At 35.9% G+C, this 24,782-nt stretch overlaps 1 protein-coding gene across 16 annotated transcripts in view; it reads left to right on the forward strand.

The window, feature by feature from the left end:
• The window catches only part of KYAT3 (kynurenine aminotransferase 3), a 55,110-nt gene that overhangs the window by 24,328 nt on the left and 6,000 nt on the right, over nucleotides 1-24,782 (forward strand). For 14 of the 16 annotated variants that reach the window (XM_033432234.2, XM_033432237.2, XM_033432202.2 and 11 more), the window contains 10 exons: nucleotides 37-181; nucleotides 823-972; nucleotides 4,400-4,486; nucleotides 5,275-5,400; nucleotides 5,497-5,617; nucleotides 11,714-11,790; nucleotides 13,368-13,457; nucleotides 17,426-17,612; nucleotides 22,173-22,249; nucleotides 22,664-22,750. In XM_033432234.2, the coding sequence (XP_033288125.1) occupies nucleotides 37-181; nucleotides 823-972; nucleotides 4,400-4,486; nucleotides 5,275-5,400; nucleotides 5,497-5,617; nucleotides 11,714-11,790; nucleotides 13,368-13,457; nucleotides 17,426-17,612; nucleotides 22,173-22,249; nucleotides 22,664-22,750 (1,147 nt within the window). The remainder of the gene's footprint in view (nucleotides 1-36; nucleotides 182-822; nucleotides 973-4,399; nucleotides 4,487-5,274; nucleotides 5,401-5,496; nucleotides 5,618-11,713; nucleotides 11,791-13,367; nucleotides 13,458-17,425; nucleotides 17,613-22,172; nucleotides 22,250-22,663; nucleotides 22,751-24,782) is intronic. The other 2 variants (XR_004484502.1, XM_049708617.1) reach the window with 2 other exon arrangements.

A 24,782-nucleotide genomic window follows, 5' to 3' on the forward strand; every position in this document is an offset into this window, starting at 1 on the left:
TTTAGTACTTACTAATATTAGTATTTTTTACCTTAGGATTGAATTTACCAAGTTGGCTGCAGACCCCTCTGTTGTGAATCTTGGCCAAGGCCTTCCAGATATATCCCCTCCTGTATATGTAAAGGAAGAATTATCAAAGATTGCAGCAATTGATAGTCTGAATCAGTACACACGGGGCTTTGTAAGTATATGAGGACTATGTGGGGTGTGAGCTTGTATTTTATATTGTATTGTGCGTGAATGTACTTCTACCACTTCTCCGTAATTGGCTTTCTGGAACCAACTGTCCCAACTTGATAACCAGAGGAACACTCACCCTTACCTTTATCTCCTAGGATGAGCTGTCCCCTACTTCCAGCTTCTCCACAGTCCTGTCTTGGCCCTTCGTTTACCGTTGTTCCAGGATGAGGTCCTATGACAAGCAGGGAAGGAGAATATTCACTTTAGACATATTTTCTCTCCCTTTCAAACTTACGCAGGCTCAGCACTGGCTTCTTACTTAATATTCTCTATTTCCAACTAGTTACTTTCTTTCTTTCTACCTCAGCACAACCTCCATCTTTCTGTGGTGGAATGCCTAGGATATCCAGAGATTTCATAGATTCTACTAAAAAACAATTACCACAAGTCTTCATGACCATTCATGCAGGAACCCTCTGAAAATAGGAAAAAAGATATTTTAATTTATTGCCATTTAAAAATACAAATTGGAAAATTATAAAACCCAGATGTTAAAAATTCTTACATTTTAGAGCCAAACTATCTCAAAGAAGTAGGTCCCATAATTAAATTTAAGGTTTTGTTCTTCCTTTTACTCAACAGGGTCATCCATCACTTGTGAAAGCTCTGTCCTGCCTCTATGAAAAGTTTTATCAAAATCAAATAAATCCAAATAAAGAAATCCTTGTGACAGTAGGAGCATATGGATCTCTTTTTAATGCCATTCAAGGATTAATTGATGAGGGAGATGAAGTAAGTATATTAACATTATCATGTTGCCTATATTAATCACTATCATTTGTCCTGCTTTTATTTTTACTTATTTTATACTCTTTTTTATTTGAATCATTTTTGAAGTATAATTTATGTGCAGTCAAGTTCACAAATGTTAAGTACAGCTTAGTAAATGTTTACATGTATATGTGTATGTATGTCTCCATGTAACCACAAACCAGATGAAGATATAGTACATTTCCAGCAACCCAGAAGGTTCCCTTTTGCCCCTCCGTAGTCTATATTCTTCCAGAGGTAACCGCTCTTCTGTGTTCTGTCACCATAGGTTCATTTTGCCAGCTCTTTAACTTGATATAATAGAATCATACAGTATGTACTCTTGAGTCTGGCTTCTCTCATTTATCATTTTGTCTGTGATATTCATCCATTTTGTTGCATGTCATTTATTCTTATATTTACAGCCTATTTAGATAAGAGAAGTAAAAGGGGCTAGCAGTGATGCGGGAAAATGAATCTTAGTTTTCACTGCTAAAATAACCTTTAATCTGAACTCAATCAACAAGTATTTGGTCCCTGTCTTTTTGTACCCTGTATTGTTAGCAGCACTGTGTGAGGGATGTATAACAAGAAGGCTGAGTGATTTCTTTATTTAGTGACGTGATATAAAACCCACTTTGGCACTGACCTCAGTCAGCTCTGCCCCTAATTCCCCATTATCATTCCAATACCCCTGCTTCAGTATTTCCTCACCTGTTTCATTTATTCAGAATTTATTGAGGATACGCTAGACATTGTGGGAGAGATTTTTTTTTTTTTTTAGGAGTTTATTAATTAATTTATTTATTTTTGCTGTGTTGGGTCTTCGTTTCTGTGTGAGGGCTTTCTCTAGTTGTGGCAAGCGGGGGCCACTCTTCATTGCGGTGCACGGGCCTCCCACTATCGCGGCCTCTCTTGTTGCGGAGCACAGGCTCCAGACGCGCAGGCTCAGCAGTTGTGGCTCACGGACCCAGTTGCTCTGCGGCATGTGGGATCTTCCCAGACCAGGGCTCGAACCCATGTCCCCTGCATTAGCAGGCAGATTCTCAACCACTGCGCCACCAGGGAAGCCCTGTGGGAGAGATTTTTAAAAGACGGTTTCTGCGTGGAAGGGGTTCCCTGTTTAGTAGAGGAGATAGACTTGTAAACAGATGAGGAGGAATGCAATGCTATAGGCGGTCGTGGGGAATGTATAAGTTACCATGGTGACAAGAGGAAGAAGTGATCAACTCTGCTAATATAGGTCTGGAAAGCTTTAGAGAGGTGTTGGTTAAGCTGGGTGTGAAGAATGAATATTTGCCATGATCTGTATTGTTAATTCCTTTCTTTGAATTCTCCCTGCACTTTATCTGTACCTTCTTTATGAAAGATACCTGTTACTTTGTGTTACATTATCCTTTTACATCTCAATTCACTCTACTACAGCCAAACAGTAAGCTACTTAAGGAGACATGGTAAGGAATATACGTAATATACGTAATCTCCTTTATTCCTATAAAGTAGTTGAAAGTTTTATCTGAGACTTTGGTGTTGTTACTCCTTTGTTGCTTCTTCCTACTCTGCACTTTATTGGTGTGTCCTAGGGCTCAGCCCTTGGCCTTCTTTCCTCTGTTCTTTCTTCCCTGATCATCTTATCTAATATTTTGAAACCACACACACCACTTTCCATCATACTGACCTATTATTTTCCTTATAGTATTTATTACTATGTGAAATTAGCTGATTTACTTCCTTGTTTTCTTATTTATTATAAATGTCTTGGAGGAGAATGTAAGTTCCAGGAAAACTAGTTTATCGCTATAGAGCTAGCACCTGAAATAGTGAGTGCTCAGTAAATATTCTTCAAAAAGAGAGGGGAATTATTTCCATTGTAAAAAAAAAGGAAATTTCAGGGAAGCATGTTAAGTATATTCTTCAGTTCCACCTCGCTGCCTTCCCAGTTTACTTTCCTTCATTGAGCTCTCACTTCGTACCAGGCACTGTTTCTCACCAGGGCTAAAAAGATGGGTCATCTTAGTCCCCAAGAATTTCATAGTCTAATTAAGAACTTGAGGAAAAGATTCATTCCTGGCTCATTTCTTTGTCCTCCACAGTACCCAACACATAGCACATTGTATAGGAACTACTCAGTGTGAGTTGGATGACTAGTACAAACAAAGGGGCTTTAGAATATAAGGGCCTCCTATGACTCCAATGAGAAAGGCCTTGAAAAAGAAGTACAAGCAGTAAAAAGTGCAAATTTAGGGTGATAATTAGGTACCATGAATTTAACCAACACAAACTTAAATGCGGCAGTTTAGTGTAGACTTGTAAAATTATAAATTGTTGCCAGATTTTTCACAAGCAGTTTGACTATATATATAAAGTACCATAAAACATGTTTATACCCTTCAGTCTAGCAGTAGCCATCATGTGAATTTATTCAGCAAATGATTTTACAAAGATACTGTGCATGTAACAAGTGAACATTGCACTGTTATTTATACAAGAAAACTATAACAAAATTATTCTAGAATTCAATAGACTCTCAAATAGCCTTTAAAATAATAAGTGCTAAAACTAAAGAATATTAAAATTTTTGTGAAATACTTCTAAGTTTAAAAAAGATAGAAAAATCAAATGTGTACAATGGATATAAATTATGTGTTCAAACCCTCCTTATAGAAAAGCAAAAAGTTAGGGATGCTAGGTCCAGGCTGGCATACTGCAGAAGGAATACCAACTGGACAGGTTAGTCTGGCCCACTGACCTGAAAGCCAGGCCATGAGTGATTGAGAGAGAGCCTGTAGGAGAAAAGGAACAGGAAGTATATCTCAAGGGACTAGGAAAAAAGGATCCAGATATAAGTCATCTGGAGGGAAATTGTGGTTATCAGACATTAGCAGTAGCATCCTGTCTACCTGCATACGCTTTTTGTTTAGGGATGCTTTTGAGAAACGACAAACGTCTTTACTCTCAGGATAATACTTATAAATTAGTACTCCACAGCGGAGAGCATCAGTTGCAGTGCTCTCTTTCCTTATGGTCTTGCTCTGCCACTGATCATTTATTTTCTAATTTGAAATTTAAACATAATGTTTTTGGCTGGAACATCCCTTTGAGAATGTGATGAGAGCTATGACCCCTTTCCCCAGAAAAATATACCTATGCATGTAAAAAATTTTACATACAATTCCAAGGGTCCCACTGCAAGCCTATCCACAGATCTCCCTAAGAGATCAAGGGCTCCAATTAAGGATCCCGACAAGTTTATCCCCAAGGTCTTTTTCACTCAGATATGAGAAGACAAAGCCTGCTTTCTACACTGCTGCATCTCAGCATGTAGTATAGTGCCTTGCACATAGTATGTACACAATATTTGTTAAATGGATTAATGATTAATATGTTGTGTTATTTGGTTTTATTCCAGGTCATAGTGATAGTGCCTTTCTATGACTGCTATGAGCCCATGGTGAGAATGGCTGGAGCAATACCTGTTTTTATTCCCCTGAGATCTGTAAGTTTGCCCCTATGATTCACATGTTTTAAGAAGTTTTGTAAATACCATGACTTTGTTGCCAGTAAAGTTCCTACTTTGATTACATTTTGGGATTTACTGTATATCTCTACTATGACTGAAGGTAACAACTTTAAAGGGGGATCTTTTATTACTTTATCTTGTGTTTGCACGTCTGTCTGTTGTATCAGCGTCTATATTGTGTGTAATACTATTTTTTGTGGTTATGTGTCTCCCCTACTGACTGAGCACCACCAGGTCAGAAACCATTTCTGACTCACTTTTATAGCTCTGGTCCCCAGTGACTAACAGTGTAGGGTATATGCTGGGTGCTCAATAAATGCTTATTGAATTCTGAATGAAGTAATTTTTTTTAAATTCTGCTTTTATCTTTAGGAATACAGTATAGATCCATTGTCTTTTTAAAATTTTCATCAAAATAAGTGATACAAGGTGAATTACAGAATCTTCTATTAGTCTTATAGTATCAGATGTGTTAACCATAGTTAGAGCTGGCTCCTTTGAAGGAATATAGGCACTTTCACAGCCGTTAATGTTGACAGAGTTCATGTTTCCAATTAACAGGTATGAGCATGGAACTCACATCCTGTTGGGCTCTTAAGGCAGAGTAAAGCTTAGTTATTTCTGTTTCTTTTCTTTGTTTGTCATCTATTCAGTTACCTTTGCCATGCATTTCTCTACTTTTTTTTCCTTGTTAGGTTACTTTTTTGTAGGACAGCAAACATAAATTAACTGAATTAAATCACATCTTCATTCTTCATGCTTAGAAACTTGTTGATGGGAAAAAATGGTCTAGTTCTGACTGGACATTAGATCCTCAAGAACTGGCAAGCAAATTTAATTCCAAAACCAAAGCTATAATACTAAATACTCCGCATAACCCCCTTGGCAAGGTGAGTCTTTGATATCTTTATACAGTCTTCTGGTCCATCATTTTCTCACATGTTGAATAATTGGCTCTGCTCCTTTGTTTCCTTTCATATGTGTAGGTGTATACCAAAGAGGAACTCCAAGTAATTGCTGACCTTTGCATCAAATATGACACACTCTGCATCAGTGATGAGGTTTATGAATGGCTTGTGTATACTGGAAATAAGCATTTTAAAATAGGTACCAATTATTACATAGAATCACAAATCTAAATGTGTTTGGGCACGTGTGGAACATCTGATTGGAAAGGATCCCAGAAGAGCTTTAAAATAGTCTTTGTAATGGGTAAATGTCTGTGAGTGCTTAAAAATGGGCCTTGAATGAATGATGCTTGAGTGAATTTAGGAGCAGATTGAAGGACAAGCAGTACAAACTTAGGAGACGAGATTTTGGATCACACTATAAAACTATGAAACCAGAGAAGTAGTACTTTTGCCTTTATTTTTAGCTTTTTTCAAGAATCTAGCTATTACTTGGCATATAAGACTTAGGGGACTTAATTGTTCCTGAACTGGTCTGTCCCTGCTGAGCAGGTTGCCACAATGCCAGGTCAACAGGAAAAAATTGTCATGACAGTAAGGTATTGCTGTGTGGCCCTTGCCTGGAATTTCACCATTACTACTGGGCCATCTCACAAAAGCCACAGTGTCTTCTGAGGTAATCCAAACTTATATCAACTATAGGGTTATAAACTGGGCTGCAACCTTTGGGTCTTTGCACTTGCCCTACCTATACCTGGAAACACTTTTTGCCAGATATCCAAATGGCTCAGTCTGTCACCTCTCTGGGGTCTTTGTTCAGATGTCAATTTTTTTTTTTTTTTTTTTTTTTTTCGGTACGCGGGCCTCTCACTGTTGGGCCTCTCCTGTTGCGGAGTACAGGCTCCGACACGCAGGCTCAGCGGCCATGGTTCACGGGCCCAGCCGCTCTGCGGTATGTGGGATCTTCCTGGACCGGGGCACGAACCCGTGTCCCCTGCATCGGCAGGCACTCTCAACCACTGCACTACCAGGGAAGCCCCAGATGTCAAATTTGATGACCACAACATTTAAGATAGTTACACCTCTCCTTCCAGCATTTGCTTTGTCCTTTTTCCGTTCTGTTTTTGTTTTTTCCTCTATAACAAATATCAGCATCTATATATTTTACTTCGAACCTGCAAGAAGGTAGGAATTTTTAAATGTTTTGGTCTCTTCTGACTCCTTAGTTCCCAGAAAGTGTCTTGTGCATGGTAGACAGTCAGAAAGTAATTGTTGAATAAAATGAATAGGAAGTATGAAAAGGGTGAGGGAAGGATAACTAAAATCACTGGCAGGAACCAATAAATTTTAAAATTAGTGCACTTATATATAAATAGTTTTTGCACATATCATAATTATCCACCTCAAATTACAAATTGTTGTAGAGACACAGAGGAGAAAACATCTGCTTCAGGTGATCAACAAAGGAGTGGGCAAAAGACGGGACTTAGTTAGGCAGAGAAATGGAAAGAAAATTCCTATCAGATAAAGTTTTATGCACTGAGGCAAGGAGGCATGAAAGATCAAGATATACTTAAGTGGTAGAAGGGTGTGTTGCAGTAACTGGCACAGATGAAAGTGGAAAAGTAGGGTGATTCTGAAGGACTTTATATATGAGGATAAAGAGTTTAAACTTCATTGAGGGGGTCAGTGGTTCTGAAACTTACTTTAGTGATAGAGCATCTTAAAGTCATGATGTTCACATCATGAAATAGTGACAATACATACTTATTTCATCATGAAACTAGAGGCAATTTTCTTAACAGAAATTCAATAATTAGAAGTCAGTGTAAAAACTACAAGTCTGTGTGTATTTACCTGTAACAAAGTGCTATTGAAACAAATACATCTGAGTTTTTCTGATTTTTGCCATTAATGTTCATTTTCTAATGCTCATTTGTTTCACTGTTGGTAGCATTCACTATCAGATAAGTGGTAGCACTTACCTTAAGTGCTTAAAATTTTGTGGCTTAAGAAAATTTTGTGGAAAACTTAATATTGATTTTTTTAAGTTCTATTTAAAAAGTCAATAATTAATTTGATCATCAGGGTACCAGTGAGCATACTTTGAGAACTACTGCAACAGGTAGTGACGAGGCAGGGTAATTAGTTCCATATTGGATTTGTTTTATAAAGGTAAGAACCAGCTACAGGTGAGGATCTTAAGTCAGATGCCCTGGCGGTGGAGATGATACATGAGGGCTGCTTAGAAGTAAAAACTATAGGGCACAGAATATAGCCTTTGAAGGTGGGAAAGCAAGCAAGTGTGATTCTGAGATCTCTAGCCTGGACCAGTAGGCAGTGATGAGGCCCTTACCCAGGGACGGAGATGTGGGAGGAGGAACAGATCTATGGGGAAGAGCTGAGCAAAGGAAATTCCTGCTTCTCATACTCTAGTCTTGCTAAGTTTCAGTGTCTTTGAGACATAGAGGAGGAGATGTCTAGAAACAAGTAGAATTATAGGCCTGATCGTCAGGATCAAATTGTGAAGGGATTTATTTTTGGCAGTCATCAAAATGTTGTTGATAGTGGAACCCATGGAAGAGAATGAATCTTCTAAGGAAGAATGTATAAACAGAGAAGAGGGTCAGAGATTTGCAAGATATGGTGCCTTAGCGCAGCAGACTTTTGTTATTTGTCAAAATTGCATCACAGCTCACCTTCTCACATCTTGTTGATGATCTCTGTCTCAGGTCACTAACTTCTTCCCAGTTGAAAATCAGACCAACATGGACAATTAATGTTTTGGTAATTTTTTTAGATTAAGCAGAGAGAGGAAGAGGTATCTATCTAATGAATAAATACAATTTTATACTTAACATTTTACATGTTTTACAAATGTTCATGCCTATGCAATGACTCAAAGCTTTAAAAAATTTAGTTAACTCAGTTTAGCAATATTCTTTCCAAAATATTACTGTAAATGATCTTGAAATTTATTGTTTAAACCTTATATTATAAGCCCTTCATGGTAAAAGTGTAAATGATGATGTTATTTCCTAAAGATATATATTTTCAACTCAGATTTTTTCGTTAACAACTCATAAAGTTAAAACAAGAAAAAAATGAATTCACTATTTCATTATTTAGAGAGTACAAATGTGTGAAAACTTATTCTATTAAATACAGTGGCCTTTGTTACATGAAAGATGGTAAATGGCTCTTCCATCAATTTACAGAGTGCAATAGTAGCTCTTTAATATAATACAGTAAGGCTTGCTGGCCATACATCATGAAATTAGCATCATCTTCATGTTGTCACAGAGGCAGTTTTCCTGGTGTAGTTTTCACTCTTCATCATATCTCTCATCTTTATCTGACTTCTAATGAAGCCTAAGTCACCTGTGAATAACTTATAGCTGCTGTGGCTGATTTAAGGATCATAAATGAGAAGTACAAAGACCAGCTGCCTTTCAGGTATAACTGCAAGCTAAACTTACCAATACTGGAACTGGATACGTTTTCTTAAAATCATCAGACCTGCAAAGATTTTTTTTATTTCTTTAGGTTACTATATTCACATGCAGTGCTGTGGTCATCTGCTCTGCTTATGTGTTTACATTAACTTCTGTAGCTCCCCAGATCTCTGAGATGGAGAGGACATGGACATTCAGATGTTTTAAATTACTTAGGGCCCTTTTTATTGAAATAGTAGAACTTGTTCTTACTGAATCAGATTCTTGACTCAAATGATTTCTGCAGGTTTCAGTAAAATGACATTACAGTCGACAAATGAAACCTCTCTTCTGGAAGAGATTATACTAATACACTGATATTTATATACTAATCTATTGATATTTGGAAAATTAGTATAAAATTCCTTGTAAATTATTTAGCTGATCAGCTTACTCCTTGAAAAAAGACATCCTCTTTTATATGGTCAAAATAGCCATCAAGAAATTACTTAGCTCTCCTTTTAAATTTATGCTATAGTCAGATTTGATATTTTGTGAATGAAACCTACATTTGATGTGTGCATAGTTTTTATTTCCTTCATGTATAACTTATTGTTAAAACATATTAGTTTGGGTAATTTTTATTTTCAAAGAATTTATTTCTAAATATTGTTTTTACTAATAGGCCTTCCTGATTTTGGATATATATTATTATTTTAAAGGAAGTGATAATCTGCATTATACATAGTTTGGATTTTTCTGTGATCAAGTAGGAAAGTGCGACATCTGTCGTGTCCTTTGGAATATTTTAGAAGACTAAACAGAAGACTAGAAATGTCTCAAAACTTGAAAGGATATGGTTATTTACATCAAATGTTAGAATATTCCTTCTTCGAATGGACCCTCTAAATATTTTCTTCATTTGTCTTTTTGGGTTTTCTTATACTTCACAGAGAATACAGTGGTAACTTCTCTGATTTATATTGTTTTCCTGCCTTTACAAATGTTGACAGGTATTTCGTGATAGGCTAAAATTGCATATATATCCATTTTGGAACTTTCTTTAGCTATCTTACATTTTAGTAGGCATTAACTTGCTTATGAGAAGATTACTTCAAGAAGACAGTAACTTAGCCCCCCAGAAATGGGTATTTATTTTCCCTTTGTGCATACCAACACTCTTAGAACAATGTAAGAGCATCTATTGTACCTCTAAAAAAAAAAGGTGGAAAACTTGTGGAATTGCACGTGAAGAATTTCACAACTAAATTACTTGAGGAATCCAAAAAACAGTTTTGTAGGTAGCATTCTCAGATTAACAGAGGAATAATTTACTGATGTCCAATGGAATAAACCAACTCTTGTATTTTATACCTCCATGACTTTGATACCTGCATCCCCTTTGTCCAAAACACCTTTTTTTCCCCTTCTCTACCCAGCAAAGCCCTATGTGGTCATCCAAGTCTCACCTCAAGCATTACTGACTGCAGAGAACTACCCCTAACACCATCTCCTATCCTTGCAGAATATTCCATGCCTGTTGCTATTATAGCACTTATCACACTGTAATATAATTGTTCTTCTTGTCTCCAACCCCCACTAGACATTAAGCTCCTTGAAGATAGGAACTGCATCTTTCTTGTCATTGTTTCCTCTAGACCTAGCTTAGTACCTGGCACCTGATCATTGCTAATAAATGTTTGATGAGTGTATGAATAAGTGAATGAATGATTTTACTAAAGGTATCAATCAACTTGAAAATTTTTATATAGTCATTTGCCATTTTCATGGAATCTGTATTTGTGAATTCATCTACTCACTAAAATACATTTGTAACCCCCAAATCACTAGAGTGCTTCATCTGCAGACATGTCCAGAGGGGTGAAAAATTTGAGTTGCCTGACATGGATGTTTCCAGTTAAGGTCAACAAGGCAACACTCTGCCTTATTATTACAGCTTGTTCTATAAGCAAGTGTTCTTTTCACAGTGATTTTGCTATTTTAAATGGCCCCCAAATATAGTGCTGAAGTGCTGTCTAATGCTTCTAAGAGCAGGAAAGCTGTGTTGTGCATTACAGAGAAAATACATGTGTTAGACAAGCTCCATTCAGGCATAAGTGCTAAAATTACTGGCTATGGGAATATTAGTGGTTGATACCTAATAGGTATAGGGCTTCTTTTGGGGTGAAAAAAAATGTTCTAAAATTGATTGTAGTAATTGTTGCTTAACTTTGTGGATATGGTACATTTAAACGAGTGAACTATATGTCATGGGATTTATATCTCAGTAAGTTATTTATAAAACACATACACACACTCACACACATGCATGCAGATTGTTGGCCCTTCCCCAGAGTTTCTGAGGATCCAAGAATTTGCCTTTCTTACAAGTTCCCCAGTGATACTGCTATTGCTGTGTGGGGACTGTATTTTAAGAACCATTGCCCTAGGAATCCTGTAGAAATAGACTCAGAAAATGGGCAGAGTAGAGGTGAGCTAAACACTAGCCAGAACCACAAGCAAAACTGTGCCACAGAATGATTATGCTGGGCACCCAGTTACTACTAACGCTGAGCACTGAGTGCTGTTGCTCCTGTGACCACAGCACTGAACCGGCCTGGAGCGCTGCCTGCTGGCACCTCTGCCATTCCTGCCCTGGGAGATAATTTTGCCACTTAAATGTTTTCAAGCATGGTAACATTTTCAACTGTGTTTGGGTTAAAGTTAAATTATCTCTAAAAAAACCTATTGAAATAACTATACTGACTATAAGGCATTTATGTTTTTAGATTATACTGAGTGTAGACTGACTATAAAGCAATTATCTAACCTTTTTTTTTTTTTTTCTTTTTTCTGTTCAGCCACTTTTCCAGGTATGTGGGAGAGAACAATAACGATAGGAAGTGCTGGAAAGACTTTCAGTGTCACTGGCTGGAAGGTAAGATGAAGAAGAATTTAACTGTTTGAAAACAGGCCTGTATTTTACTTCTTGTAGAGTTTTTTGTGTTTTAAATGCATAGATATTCAGTTTACCCAGGGTTTTATACTTACTGATCTGCTTATTTACTCATTCAGTTTTCATATTGGCCTTTATCCTTTTTGAGACTTAATCATTCCTTTAAAAGTAAGAAAAATTAGGTAATTTTTAAATTTTATAAGTAACCAACTAATGGTACTCTTTTCTTTGCAAAGAATGTTCAGATTACTGTATATTAATATAAAACGAGAAAAAGTAATAGATAACATTTTGGCACTTAGTATGTGTCAGGTTCTAAGAGCTTTCCACATACTGATTCCTTTCATTCTCATAACCACATTATGAGGTGGGTATAATTTATTATTCCCATTTACAGACAATAAAACTAAAGTACAGAGAAGCTAAGTAACTTGCCTAAGGTTACCTTGCTAATGAATTCGAATTCAAGCCAGGACAGGAAGTCTAGGTTCAGAATCCACACATTTAACCACTGCACTATGTAGTACAATCACAATTGATCCAATTGAAACTTGGTTATCTTCCAACTTCACCTCTTCTAAACTTGGCTAAGAAGCAGACAGTATCAAAAATGAGGGCTGGAGAACCAAATTATGGAAGACTCCCTTACGGCCCTCATTCAGAGTTACTTTTACCTATATTGAAGTCAAACAAGTTTTTTTTTTTTTTTTTGTGGTATGTGGGCCTCTCACTGTTGTGGCCTCTCCCATTGCGGAGCACAGGCTCCGGACGCGCAGGCCCAGTGGCCATGGCTCACGGGCCCAGCCGTTCTGTGGCATGTGGGATCTTCCCGGACCGGGGCACGAACCCGCGTCCCCTGCATCGGCAGGCGGACCCTCAACCACTGCGCCACCAGGGAAGCCCAAAGTCAAACAAGCTTTTATATTATTATATAATATATTTTATATATTTTATATATATAATTATATAAATATTTATATATATATATAAAATATATATATATTATATATATATATTTATATATATATAATATTTATATATATATAATATATATATAAATATATATATTATATATATATATTTATAAAATATATATATATAAATATATATATATATTTTATATATATATAAAAAATATATATAAAATATATATATATTATATATATATATATATTATATATATATATATAATAATATATAATATATATTATTATATAATATATATATAATATATATCTAATAACCTCCAGAATATTATCTAATATTCTGGAGGTTATTAGACCTCCAGAATATTAGAAGTAGCAAATCAAAGAGGGGGGAAGATAATAATGATTGCAGGCACTGTTTACCTTCTGAAGGCAGAATTTAGTGACTCCAGTTGTAAACTATTCCACAAAATGATCAGGGTTGAAATGTTTCTAACTACTAAGACTACACTACTTTCATAGTGTGAGCATTCTAGAAATGCATATATCTAATAATTACATTAAGCTTACCTACTCTATCAAATTTGGTACTTACAATTAGATTCATTTTTCAAATCTAATTTTCTTTTCCAGCTTGGCTGGTCCATTGGTCCTAAACATTTGATAAAACATTTACAGACAGTTCAACAAAATACCGTTTATACTTGTGCGACTCCTTTACAGGTAGGCCTTATAGTAATTTGGGGCTGATGCATGGTCTTTGGGTGGAGGTGTTAGTTTTATGTTGTGTACTTGAATTGGCTTCATTCCTCCCTTCATGTCCTTTTTGAGCAGGGCTTCTAGTATACTTTGGAAATTTAGGAGCAAACACAAACTCATTGCTATCAAGAATAGTTTTGTTTTTAATACATGATGTTTTAACTTTAAACACTCATACATTGCTGGTGGGATTACAAAGTACTGCAAACTCTCTGGAGGACAGTGACAGCCCCAAGCAAAATTAGAGATATATGTGCTCTGTGAAGCAGCAATGTATCCTCTGGGAATTTACCTTTTAGCTATTATCTGCACACTTAAGCTCTATGTATATGACCATTCATTGAGGAAGATAGGGGATAGTCCATCTATAGACAATTGGTTAAATAAACTATCGTCTGTCTAAACGTTTAAACATTATATGACTGTTATTAGTTTCCTATTTCTTGGTGCCGAATTACCACAAACTTAGTGGCTTAAAACAACACAAATTTTTTATCTTACAGTTCTGGAGGTCAGAAGTCCAAAAGGGTCTTATGGGGCTAAAAGCAAGGTGTTGGCCTTGCTGCATTCCCTCTAGAGGCTTTAAGGGAGAATCTGCTCCTTGTCTTTTGCAGCTTCTTGGGGCTGCTCACATTCCTTGGCTTGTGGCTACATCATTGCAACCTCTGCCTCTGTCAATACATGTCCCTCTGTGACACTAACTCTCTTGCCACCTTCTTTCCCTTATAAGGATGCTTGTGATTACATTAGGCCCACAGATAATCCAAGATAACCTCTCCATCTCAAGATCTTAACTTAAATCACATTTGCAAAGTTAATTTTACCATGCAAGGTGACATATTTACAGATTCTGGATTTTAAGACATGGACATCTTTGGGGACCATTACTGTATCACCATGGCTGTTTAAAAGTGAAAAGAAAAGAAAGGAAAGGGAAAGAAAGAAAAAAAAAACGAATGAGGAAGCTCTATAATTACTGACATGGAAAGATTTCCAGGATATATTATAAAGTAAAAAAAGCAAGATACAGAGCAGTATATATTTATGCTATATTCTGTATAAGAAAGGGGGGAAACGATTTGCTTCTATTTTCTTAAAGGATCTCTGGAAGAATCCGTAAGAAACTAGTAAACGTGGCTATTTGTAGGGGTAAGGGGGGAATAGATGAAATTAGTAGATAGGGTCAGGGGTGGGTTGCAAGACTTTTTATATTTTCTATTTTTTTAATATCTGTAAAACAGGGATCTGTGTACTATTACTTTGTGAATAATCAGAACACTGAGAAAAAAATTTATTTTTTTGGAAGGCAGTTAAAAGGTCAAAACAGTAAAATATGTTGGCTACAATAAACTTTTTTCCTCCCGTCAAAAATACCTACTAAAGGAGAAAAAAAATCCTAATTTAAAATTCTTTTTCCAGTGACTCTCTAAAGTGATATATGATGATAAAGCCTAGTCGGACATTGGTTTTATTATATTTTAAACATATTTCATCCTCTCAAAATAGATCCATTCACCTATTCAGTAAATATTTACTGAGCATTAGAGATACAGCAGTCAAAAATTCCTGCCCTTCTGGAGCTGACAGCCTTGTGGGGGAGTGCAGATCAAAAACAAGTAAATGTCCTAATAACATATGTCGGATGTTGATAGAAGAAATGGAGAAAAATAAAATACAGATGAAGAAGAATATAAAGTGCTAATGGGGAAAATACACAATGTTAAAAGGAGTAGTCTTTGAAAGCCTCACTGAGAAGGTGACATCTGAGCTGAGAACTGAAGGAGGTTAAGTAGTCACATGATTAACTAGAGAAGAGCCTTACAGACTGAGAAAACCAGTACAAGGCCCTAGGGCAGGCAGTTTCTACCAGTGAAAAGCACAAAGGCTGGGACGGGATGATCAAGGGAGAAGAATAGGAGGGAATAAATGAGAGAGGTAGCTGGGAGCCAGATCGAGTAGGGATATGTTTGTCACCGTAAAGCCTGGGTGAGATAGGAAGCCACTGGAGAGTTTTGAGCACAGGAGTGACATGATCTAACTTGTGTTATCAAAGGGACTCTAGCCGCTTTGTTGAGTTAGCAGACTATTGAAATGATCCAGGAGAGAGACAGCAATGGACTGAACCCATATGGGGATGGTAGGAGTGGTAGGTAGTGATTGGGTTCTGCATATACTTTGAAGGTAGAGCTGACAGTATTGGCCAGTGGATCACATGTGGGGTGTGAGACGAGAGGAGTCCAGTATAATTTTACAGTGAGGACAGATGTTTATGTCTCCTGGGTTTTGAATTTTCTAGGCAATATCTCTTACTATAGGGAATAATAAGTTACTGAGGAAAAGAAAGATTCATCTAAGAACCTAGAACATGTTTTTCTGAACTATCTTATTCTCCATTTCAGCTAAGTGCTTGTTTCTTTCCCATGCCCTCAGACAACCATGTTTGGAAACTGGAAACATAGATTCCAATGGTGAACCACAGATTCTGAGGCTGAAGCAACTGATCCTTATTTATCCAAGATTTTTTTTTAGTTCTGGGGAGTTATTATTATTGCTGTTTTCCGGTTGAATGTTGTTGACATGCAATCTTCTCTGTGATTTTGCCCTTCTCCATCTCAGTGTCTTCTCTTGCCATGCTATCTCTCTTGCTACCCTTCAACCACACCAGACTTCTCAGTTCTTCCAGCAGAACAAATTATATCCTGATCTTTTCATCTGTTTGTTTTCTTTCTCATTCCTCTCACATGTCCTTGCCAATACACACTAATTGGAATCTCCATAAAGGCAAGGACCATGTTTATCTTGTTTATCATTATATTCCCAGTATTTATCGCAATGCCAAGTTTAACATAGATACTCAACATATATTGACTGAGTGAATGAATTTATCCTTTAGTTCTTGCTGTCTCTTGGTTCTGATCAATTTCCTTAAAATTTGGCAATTTTGTTCTGCCCCTCTGTCTCTTAACTGTCCCGGGTTCTTGATTATTTGTTTGGATCTCCTTGTTTGCTCTGAGAACCGGTATTTCTAAGTTCATGTACCAAATTTCTGCCCTCCTTCTTGTACACATCCTTGTTTTCTATGCATGCCCTGATTTGGACTTCTTTATCTGTTCCTGACCTGTTGCTTTCTAAGACACCTGCCTGATCTAAACAACACAGGCTTTTTTGTTTGGCCTTTCTCTTCTGACTTTCCTGAAGAATGGTAGAGAAGTAACTCCACATGCCCCAGAAACTCATTTCTAACCCCTGTGGGACTTAGACCTCCTTCCTGGGATGTGAATGATTAGAGCAGGGATGTGCACACTTACGAGGAATGACACAGTGGGTCAACTTTCATTTACGCTACCTCGTCCTGCAAGGTAATGGGGAAATGCTGGCTGGTTCATCATTTCTCTGGTCATCTTTCAGACTTAGATCTAGCAAGTAACTCTAAAGCTAACCTCAATAGAAAACAACAATGTCTTTTCATTGCCAAGTAAGCCATCTTTATACACTACAGTCAGCCCTCCCTATCCATGGGTTCTATATCCATGGATTCAACCAAAGACTGTGGATCCACAGTTGATTGAAATTCACAGATGCAGAACCCAGGGATACAGAGAGCTGAGTGTATTATGGATACTTGAGCATCCATGGATTTTGGTATCTGCAGGAATCCTGGAACCAATCCCCCGTGAATACGAAGGGACAACTGTACCTCTGTTTCAGTTTGGATATTCATGTTTCATTCTCAGCTCTTCACATTAGATTTAATCATTTCCATGTAACTGATTCCTCCATTAATCTGTAGAAATTCACATAGGTTCACAGGAATTCAACTGTAATTCCCTGAATGACTTTTTGCCAACAATCTTTATTTATTATACCAATAAATTCTGCAGTAAATAACATTACCATATTTCCTTTCCACATTTTTCAATCTTAATATACAGGAAGCTTTGGCTCAAGCTCTTTGGATTGACATCAAGCGCATGGATGACCCAGAATGCTACTTTAATTCTTTGCCAAAAGAGTTAGAAGTGAAAAGAAATCGCATGGTACATTTACTTGAAAGTGTTGGCCTAAAACCCATAGTTCCTGATGGGGGATACTTCATCATTGCTGATGTGTCTTTGCTAGGTTTGTAAAGGTTTTTATTATTTCAAACATACAGAAACTTAAGAGTGAAATTATATCAGCATTATGAAGAAAAGATTGGTGTCAAAGCCATATCAGCATTTCATTTATGGAAAAATGGATTTCCACAGTGTCAGTCATCTACAATCATCTTGATGATTAGGTTCTTAACCTTAAATATGACTGTTGTTACATGGTTTGGAGTCGTTTGTTCTAGATGTTCTATTAAGCATAGAATTTGCTGTCATCTTGTTCTGGTATGTAATTTAAAACACAGGTACATGAAATAATATATGTTCCTTGTGTTCCTTTTAGTAAAATTTTAGTTTCCTTTTTACTTAAAAAAATATGATTTCTGGAATATTGATGCTATTGAGGAATACTTGTCATTTTAGAGTATACTGAAATGAAGTTAAGAAGGAACGTAATATTTATTGAAGGTCTACTACATGCCAAGCACTTTCAGACACTCTTTTGGAAAAAAGCATTGTTTGCTCCATTTTTAAGGACATGAAGACTTAGAAAATATTAAATAACTTGCCTGAAGTCAGACAGCTAGATTCCAAATAGTTCTGTCTCCAAAAAGCAATGGCCTTTATATTACCTGAAGCTGTTATATGTAATTCTGACATGCCACACAAATCTAAAGTTAGAAGCATGATAATGTTTTATGTATAACATCTTTCTTCCCCCAAATTCTAGTGTTAGTCATAGTAAATTTAAGAGCATAATTTATTTTGACAGAAATTATATAAATTACAGCCATTCTTAACAGTTTTAAATATTTTAAGGTTTTATTATAATGAAGTGATATGCCACCAAACTTGAAAAGTCTTTTAAATATACCAAATTTTATAAAGCTAGAAACTTTCAATTTTATAACAAAACAGTGATTGTTATTTCCTCATTTGTCGTGAGAGAAGCAGAGGCCATGGTGACCAGAGGTTCTTGTTCTGCTGTTACCAGAGAGCTATATTTGTCAGGCTCCCAAGCTCCATTCTTATATAAAACCCTTTATAATGTTCTATATTCTAAGATTTGGAAATCACCTTTCCTGTACTGGGCCTAAATGTGCAGCTCATTTCATGCAGTGATAAAAAGAAATAGCAGTTTTCGTCTGTTTAGGAGAAAATTATTTTATCTGCTTCCAACAAGAATTTGAATTAATTCATATTTTAAGTCTTCTATGCAATAATATGTAAGTAGAAATATTCATATATCAATGTAACATGGAGTGGGAGAAGCAAATAGTTTAGTCACCTAGGTTCATATGGTAGTTGACCCTAGAATAATGCAGGGTTAGTGGTGCCAACTCTCTGTACAGTTGAAAATCCGTGTATAACTTATAGTTGGTCTTCCGTATCTGAGGTCCCTCTGTACATGCAGTCCCTCCTTATCCAAGGTTCTACATAAGTGTAGAACCAACTCTGGATTGTATAGTACCATGATATTTACTATTGAAAAAAAAATCTGTGTATAAGTGGATTTATGCAGTTCAAACCTGTGTTGTTCAAGGGTCAGCTGTATTGTAATTAGCATTAACTTGAGTCCAAACTTCATGGCAGCAAAGGCAAATAGAAAAATGGAATTAGTTACATAATTCTTGGATAAAAGTAAACTTAACAGCTTTTTAGATAAGTCTTTTCTAGAACCAAACTAAAAGGCACTTAGCACATTTTGACATTAAACATCAAAAGGACAGTAATGCAACCTTTGCTTGCATTAAGCTCTTAAACAGTTTCTCATTCTATCCTTAGTTGATCCAGCCTGCATGTAATACTGATTTAGGTCCTAGATCTTGAACTAGTGTGGTTGTAATAGGAGCAGAAAGGATTTGGGCTAGAAAACCTTTAATGATGATGGGGAAAAAAGATGTGTGTTATTTATGGTCCTCCTTCACCTGTGTGAGAAAAATGTTAGTATCTATAGGACCCTTCTACATATGAAGATGAAGTTCATTTTATTTTACTCTTTCATCTTCTCAGATTGATTTGAGTGTAGAAATTCTTCCATATACTAGAGGTTGGTCCCACAATTTGCTAAAGACAGAAGCAAGAAACAACACTTTCACTTGATGGTAGCTTAAAAATAAAAATGAGCCATAAAATTCATGGACATAGTAATTCTCTTTAAAACTATAGCAATGGCTAACTGGTTAATATTTTTTGAGCATTTATGATCTAGTAGGTATTATGCTAAGAGCTTTACAAATATCACAATTCTCACAGAAGCCCTATGAGATTGGTGCTATTATATCCCCATTGATAGTTGAGAAAGACGAGATAGAAAATCAAGAAATTTACTGAAGTTAATCAACTAATAAGTAGCAGAGCTGGGCTCTGAATCCAGAGATGCATGTCCTAACCAGTGAACTTATCTTTTTTCTGCTATACTAGGCAACTTTCCTGACAGGTGAGCATCATCCTAGAACTAAAAAGGGAAACATTTGATTAGAAGACAAGATTACAAATAAGAAGATTATTACAGTAGTTCTAGTGAGATAAGGTCCAAAATTAGGGAGGAGATAGTGTGAATGCAACAACCTATTTTGATTCTCATAGGTTACTTAAATAAGCTAGTGCTATTATAATATGGTTCAAATTCCTACCTTCAATAAAGAAATATTTTGTTTAGTTTTTTTGAGAATCTCTGACTCAAGCATTCAAAAGAAGTAGATTCCAACTTTCTCCTAACTATAGTCTTTAGAATTGTATTTATTCCCTTATTTTTCTTTGAGCACCATGGCAATAAATTTCTCTTTTCTAGCATTACAAGAATGAGTAGTTGTCATACTGAGTGAAGTAAGTCAGACAGAGAAAGACAAATATATGATATCGCTCATATGTGGATTCTAAAGAATGGTACAAATGAACTTATTTACAAAGAGAAATAGAGTCACAGATGTAGAAAACAAACGTACGGTTACCAAGGGGGAAAGCAGGCGTGGAGGTGGGGGGGATAAGTTGGAAGAATTGGGATTGACATATACACACTACTGTATATAAAATAGATAACTAATAAGGACCTGTTGTATAGCACAGGGAACTCTTCTCAATATTCCATAATGACCTATATGGGAAAAGAACCTAAAAAAGAGTGGATATATGTATACATATAACTGATTCACTTTGCTATACAGCAGAAAGTAATACAACATTGTAAATCAACTATACCCCAATAAAAATTTTTTTAAAAAAAGAATAAATGAGTAGTACAGCCTGTGTCAATTACAGTTAGTAAGTACCCTCCTGTTCTTTCTTCTACTGCTGTAATCACTCCTTTCTCCAGGTTACCTTTGAGTATGCTACTATTGTGTACTTGTCACTTGGAGTTTTCACATAATTTACAGTTAGACTCTATTTTAAGTTGTCATTTTGTTAGAGCCAAATCTGAGTTAAACACACATACATACTTATGACTTGAAATAGTAATTTAACTTCTTCATTTGTAAAATGAGGATTGTTGCTTCTATCAGAATTGTAGGACAAATAAATGAGAGAATCATGTAACATGCTTAACAAATAGTAATAAATGGTAGAGTATTATTAGCATTATTATATGGAAATTTTACATTCTTAAAGCACAGGAGAAAACTGAAATACAATCATTAAGGAAAACCATATTAAGTCATTTAAAAAAAATACAGGTGAAACTTTCTTCAATGTCAAGGTTTTTACACTGTTAATTTGAAGGGACCCAGGAGTATTTAGTGAATAAAAGAAAAAAGGTAAAGGTAACTGCCTCAATTTATTTTGAGTAATAAATTGTAAAATTTCATTGATTACAGTAGCCATCAATGTTTGTTGCTTTGGGGCATTCAAAAAGATCTTGAGTACAAGTCAATAAAATCGAAACAATATGAAATGTAGATTGCTGAATCTGAATGCCAGAGAAATATCTTGCCCAGACCTTAAAGCAAGATTGGAACAAGAGATAAGTATAAGAATACATATTTGAAGTTTTTCATCAAATTTAAAAGAAAATTTTTTTAAGCATAATGTTTGGAAGAGGAAACAATAAAGATATCACTTGGGAGAACTACATAGACATTTTCCCTTCATAAATAATGAATAATATTAACTTATTTATTCTACAAATATGCTTTTCATTACTTATATGCTAGACTCTGACCTAGGAGATGGGGATAGTGATAGATTGCAATACCCCCGTGGAGCTTACAATTTAATAATGAATTACCATTTGGAGACATAATTATTACAGATGAGTACTCTAAATTTAGGTGTTATTTCCTTAATAATGATCATAGAAGCTTATATTATTTTTAAACGGAAAGGCAACACTCTTCTTTGTCCTTCCCTTTTCCTACTCTCTTCCAATGCTAAAAGCTATATACACAAGCATGATCAATCAGATGTATATGTGAGTACTGCCTTAGAGTATCAGTAAAGCTTCTCTGTGAATTCCTTACTTCCCACCATACCATGCAGTATGAATCCAGCATGAGAACATTTTGAGAGAAAATTTTGAATCTTGATAGACAGATGAAATACACATTGCCTCAGATGTAATACATAGGCCATCCAATTTTTATTGTTGTTTTAGATACAGACCTTTCTGATATGAAGAACAGCAATGAACCTTATGACTATAAATTTGTAAAATGGATGACTAAAAATAAGGTAATGTTTATTGGCCTTTGCAATATTGTGCTAAATGTTATAATTTATGAAGGAAACCTGCTGACATGCTTTGAAAACTGTTAACTGTAGTTTTGTTACATGATATTCTACTCATAGCTATTTGGAAGATTTTATTTTATTTTATTTTATTTTTGGCTGCGCTGCATGGCTTACGGGATCTTAGTTCCCTAACTAGGGATTGAACCTGGGCGCTCGGCAGTGAAAGTGTGGAGTCCTAACCACTGGACCACTAGGGAATTCCCTGGAGGATTTTTAAAACATTTTTCTTTTGGAAATTATTGTGAATATTTAGAAATATCTATTTGTTTTTAATGTTTATGCTCCAAAAATTAATATTTAAAGTGTAAGTAGTTTTCCTGTTTTTCCTATTTTATATTCCTATTTGTTTTTCAGAAATTGTCAGCCATCCCAGTTTCAGCATTCTGTAATGCAGAGACCAAATTACAGTTTGAGAAATTTGTGCGATTTTGCTTCATTAAAGTAAGTTCCCTATTCTACTCAAAAACACATTTATAATGTCCTTCCTTCTGATTTATAAATCACCATTTTTTTTCTGTTGCTAGACATGATGTACTCATATGCAGTTTTTAATTTTTGGCTTGCTGCCATAAAATTAATCTACCAGAACAAAACTCAGCACTTTTTGAAGTTGAGCTTACTGGATTACAATGTAATCAGACTCCTTACCTGTAACATTACAATGTCCAGCATGCAACCAAACATTAATACACATGTGAAGACACAAGAAAATGTGACCCTTAATGAAAAGAAATGTGACTTCTATGCAGTCAATAGAAATAGATCTTAAGGTGACCCAGATGTAGGAATTATCAGACAAGGACTTTAAAGCAGATATTATAAATGTGTTCAAGAAATTAAAGGAAAATATGGTCATAATGAGTGGCTAGATTAATTAATTTTAAATTCTTAAAAAAGAACCAAATGGAACTTTAAGAATTTTAAAAAGTAATATCTGGGGCTTCCCTGGTGGTGCAGCGGTTGAGAGTCTGCCTGCTAGTGCAGGGGACACGGGTTCGAGCCCTGGTCTGGGAGGATCCCACGTGCCGCGGAGCAGCTGGGCCCGTGAGCCACAACTACTGAGCGTCTGGAGCCTGTGCTCCACAGCGGGAGAGGCCGCGATAGTGGGAGGCCTGCGCACCGCGATGAAGAGTGGCCCCCGCTTGCCGCAACTGGGGAAAGCCCTCGCACAGAAACGAAGACCCAACACAGCAAAAATAAATAAATTAATTAATAAACTCCTACCCCCAACATCTTAAAAAAAAAGTAATATCTGATATGAAAAATATATGGGGCTAAACACAGAGGATCGAGGTTGTGGAAAAAAAATGGGTCCACCTGAATACAGATCCACAGAAATCATCCAATCAGAAAAAAGAGGGAAAAATTATTTTTGAAAAATAAGGAGAGTCTCAGATCTATGAGTCAGTGTCAAGTAATAATATACATGTAACTGGAGTATCAAAAAAAGAGAGAGAGAATGTGGCAGAAAAAATATTTTAAGAAATAATGGCCAAATTTTCCCCATATTTGGTGAAAAGCCACTTAGAGATCTAAAAATTCAGTGAGCCACACAGGATACAAATAAAAATCACATCTTGACACATCATAATCAAACTGCTGAAAACCAAAGATAATGATAAGATCTTGAAAGCAGCTGGAGAAAAACTATACCTCACATGCATGGGAGCAAAGGTACAAATGTTAACTAACTTCTTATCAGAAACAGCGGAGACCAGATTACAATGAAATGACACCTTTAAAGTGCTGAAATAAAAAATATGTCAGCCTAGAATTCTGTATCCAGGAAAATATCCTTTAAAACTGAAAACAGTATATATCCCTAATAAATGAAAGCTAAGAGAATTCAGTACCATCAGATCTGTGCTAAAAATAATCTGAATGTATTATTGCTATTTTTAACAATTTAGTGATAAGATGTTATCACTACTGAAAACAATCTTATGAAGCTTAAGGCACTCTCTATACCTGCACACTCATGTATAAGTCTAGACAGAATGATGTAAACACTGTTTTCAACTTTTAGAGCCATCCTATAGACAAACTATGGGAGACTTATCCAGAATGGAATATAAATCTTACCAGCATAACAATGTAAACATTTAATTGTCTGAAATGTAGAAGAAGGGGTAAGGCCATTAACATTCACATCTTATAGTGGATCTAGAAACAGAGGTATATTATTTGAAGTTATAAACAGAACTAACAGAAGAAAAAAGTAGCATAAGACTTCCAGTTTTAGAATGGTAAACACGGCCCTTCCCCATTCTCTTCTTGGAAATTATTAAGGAAACAACTAGGAGAGTGGAAAACAAGTTCACAAATCCCCCAGGAAGTGAGAAAGAGTTGCCAAATCAGTGAAGGTAATGGTAGAGGGAAGACACGAAGAAAGCCTTCTGCTTCTACATCTTCAGATTATAGACAGAGCCAACAGGTAGCCTACTCAATATCCAGAACAGCAGGAACAGTAAAT

The sequence above is a fragment of the Orcinus orca genome, chromosome 1 (assembly GCF_937001465.1).
Source record: "Orcinus orca chromosome 1, mOrcOrc1.1, whole genome shotgun sequence".
Lineage (NCBI taxonomy): Eukaryota > Metazoa > Chordata > Mammalia > Artiodactyla > Delphinidae > Orcinus > Orcinus orca.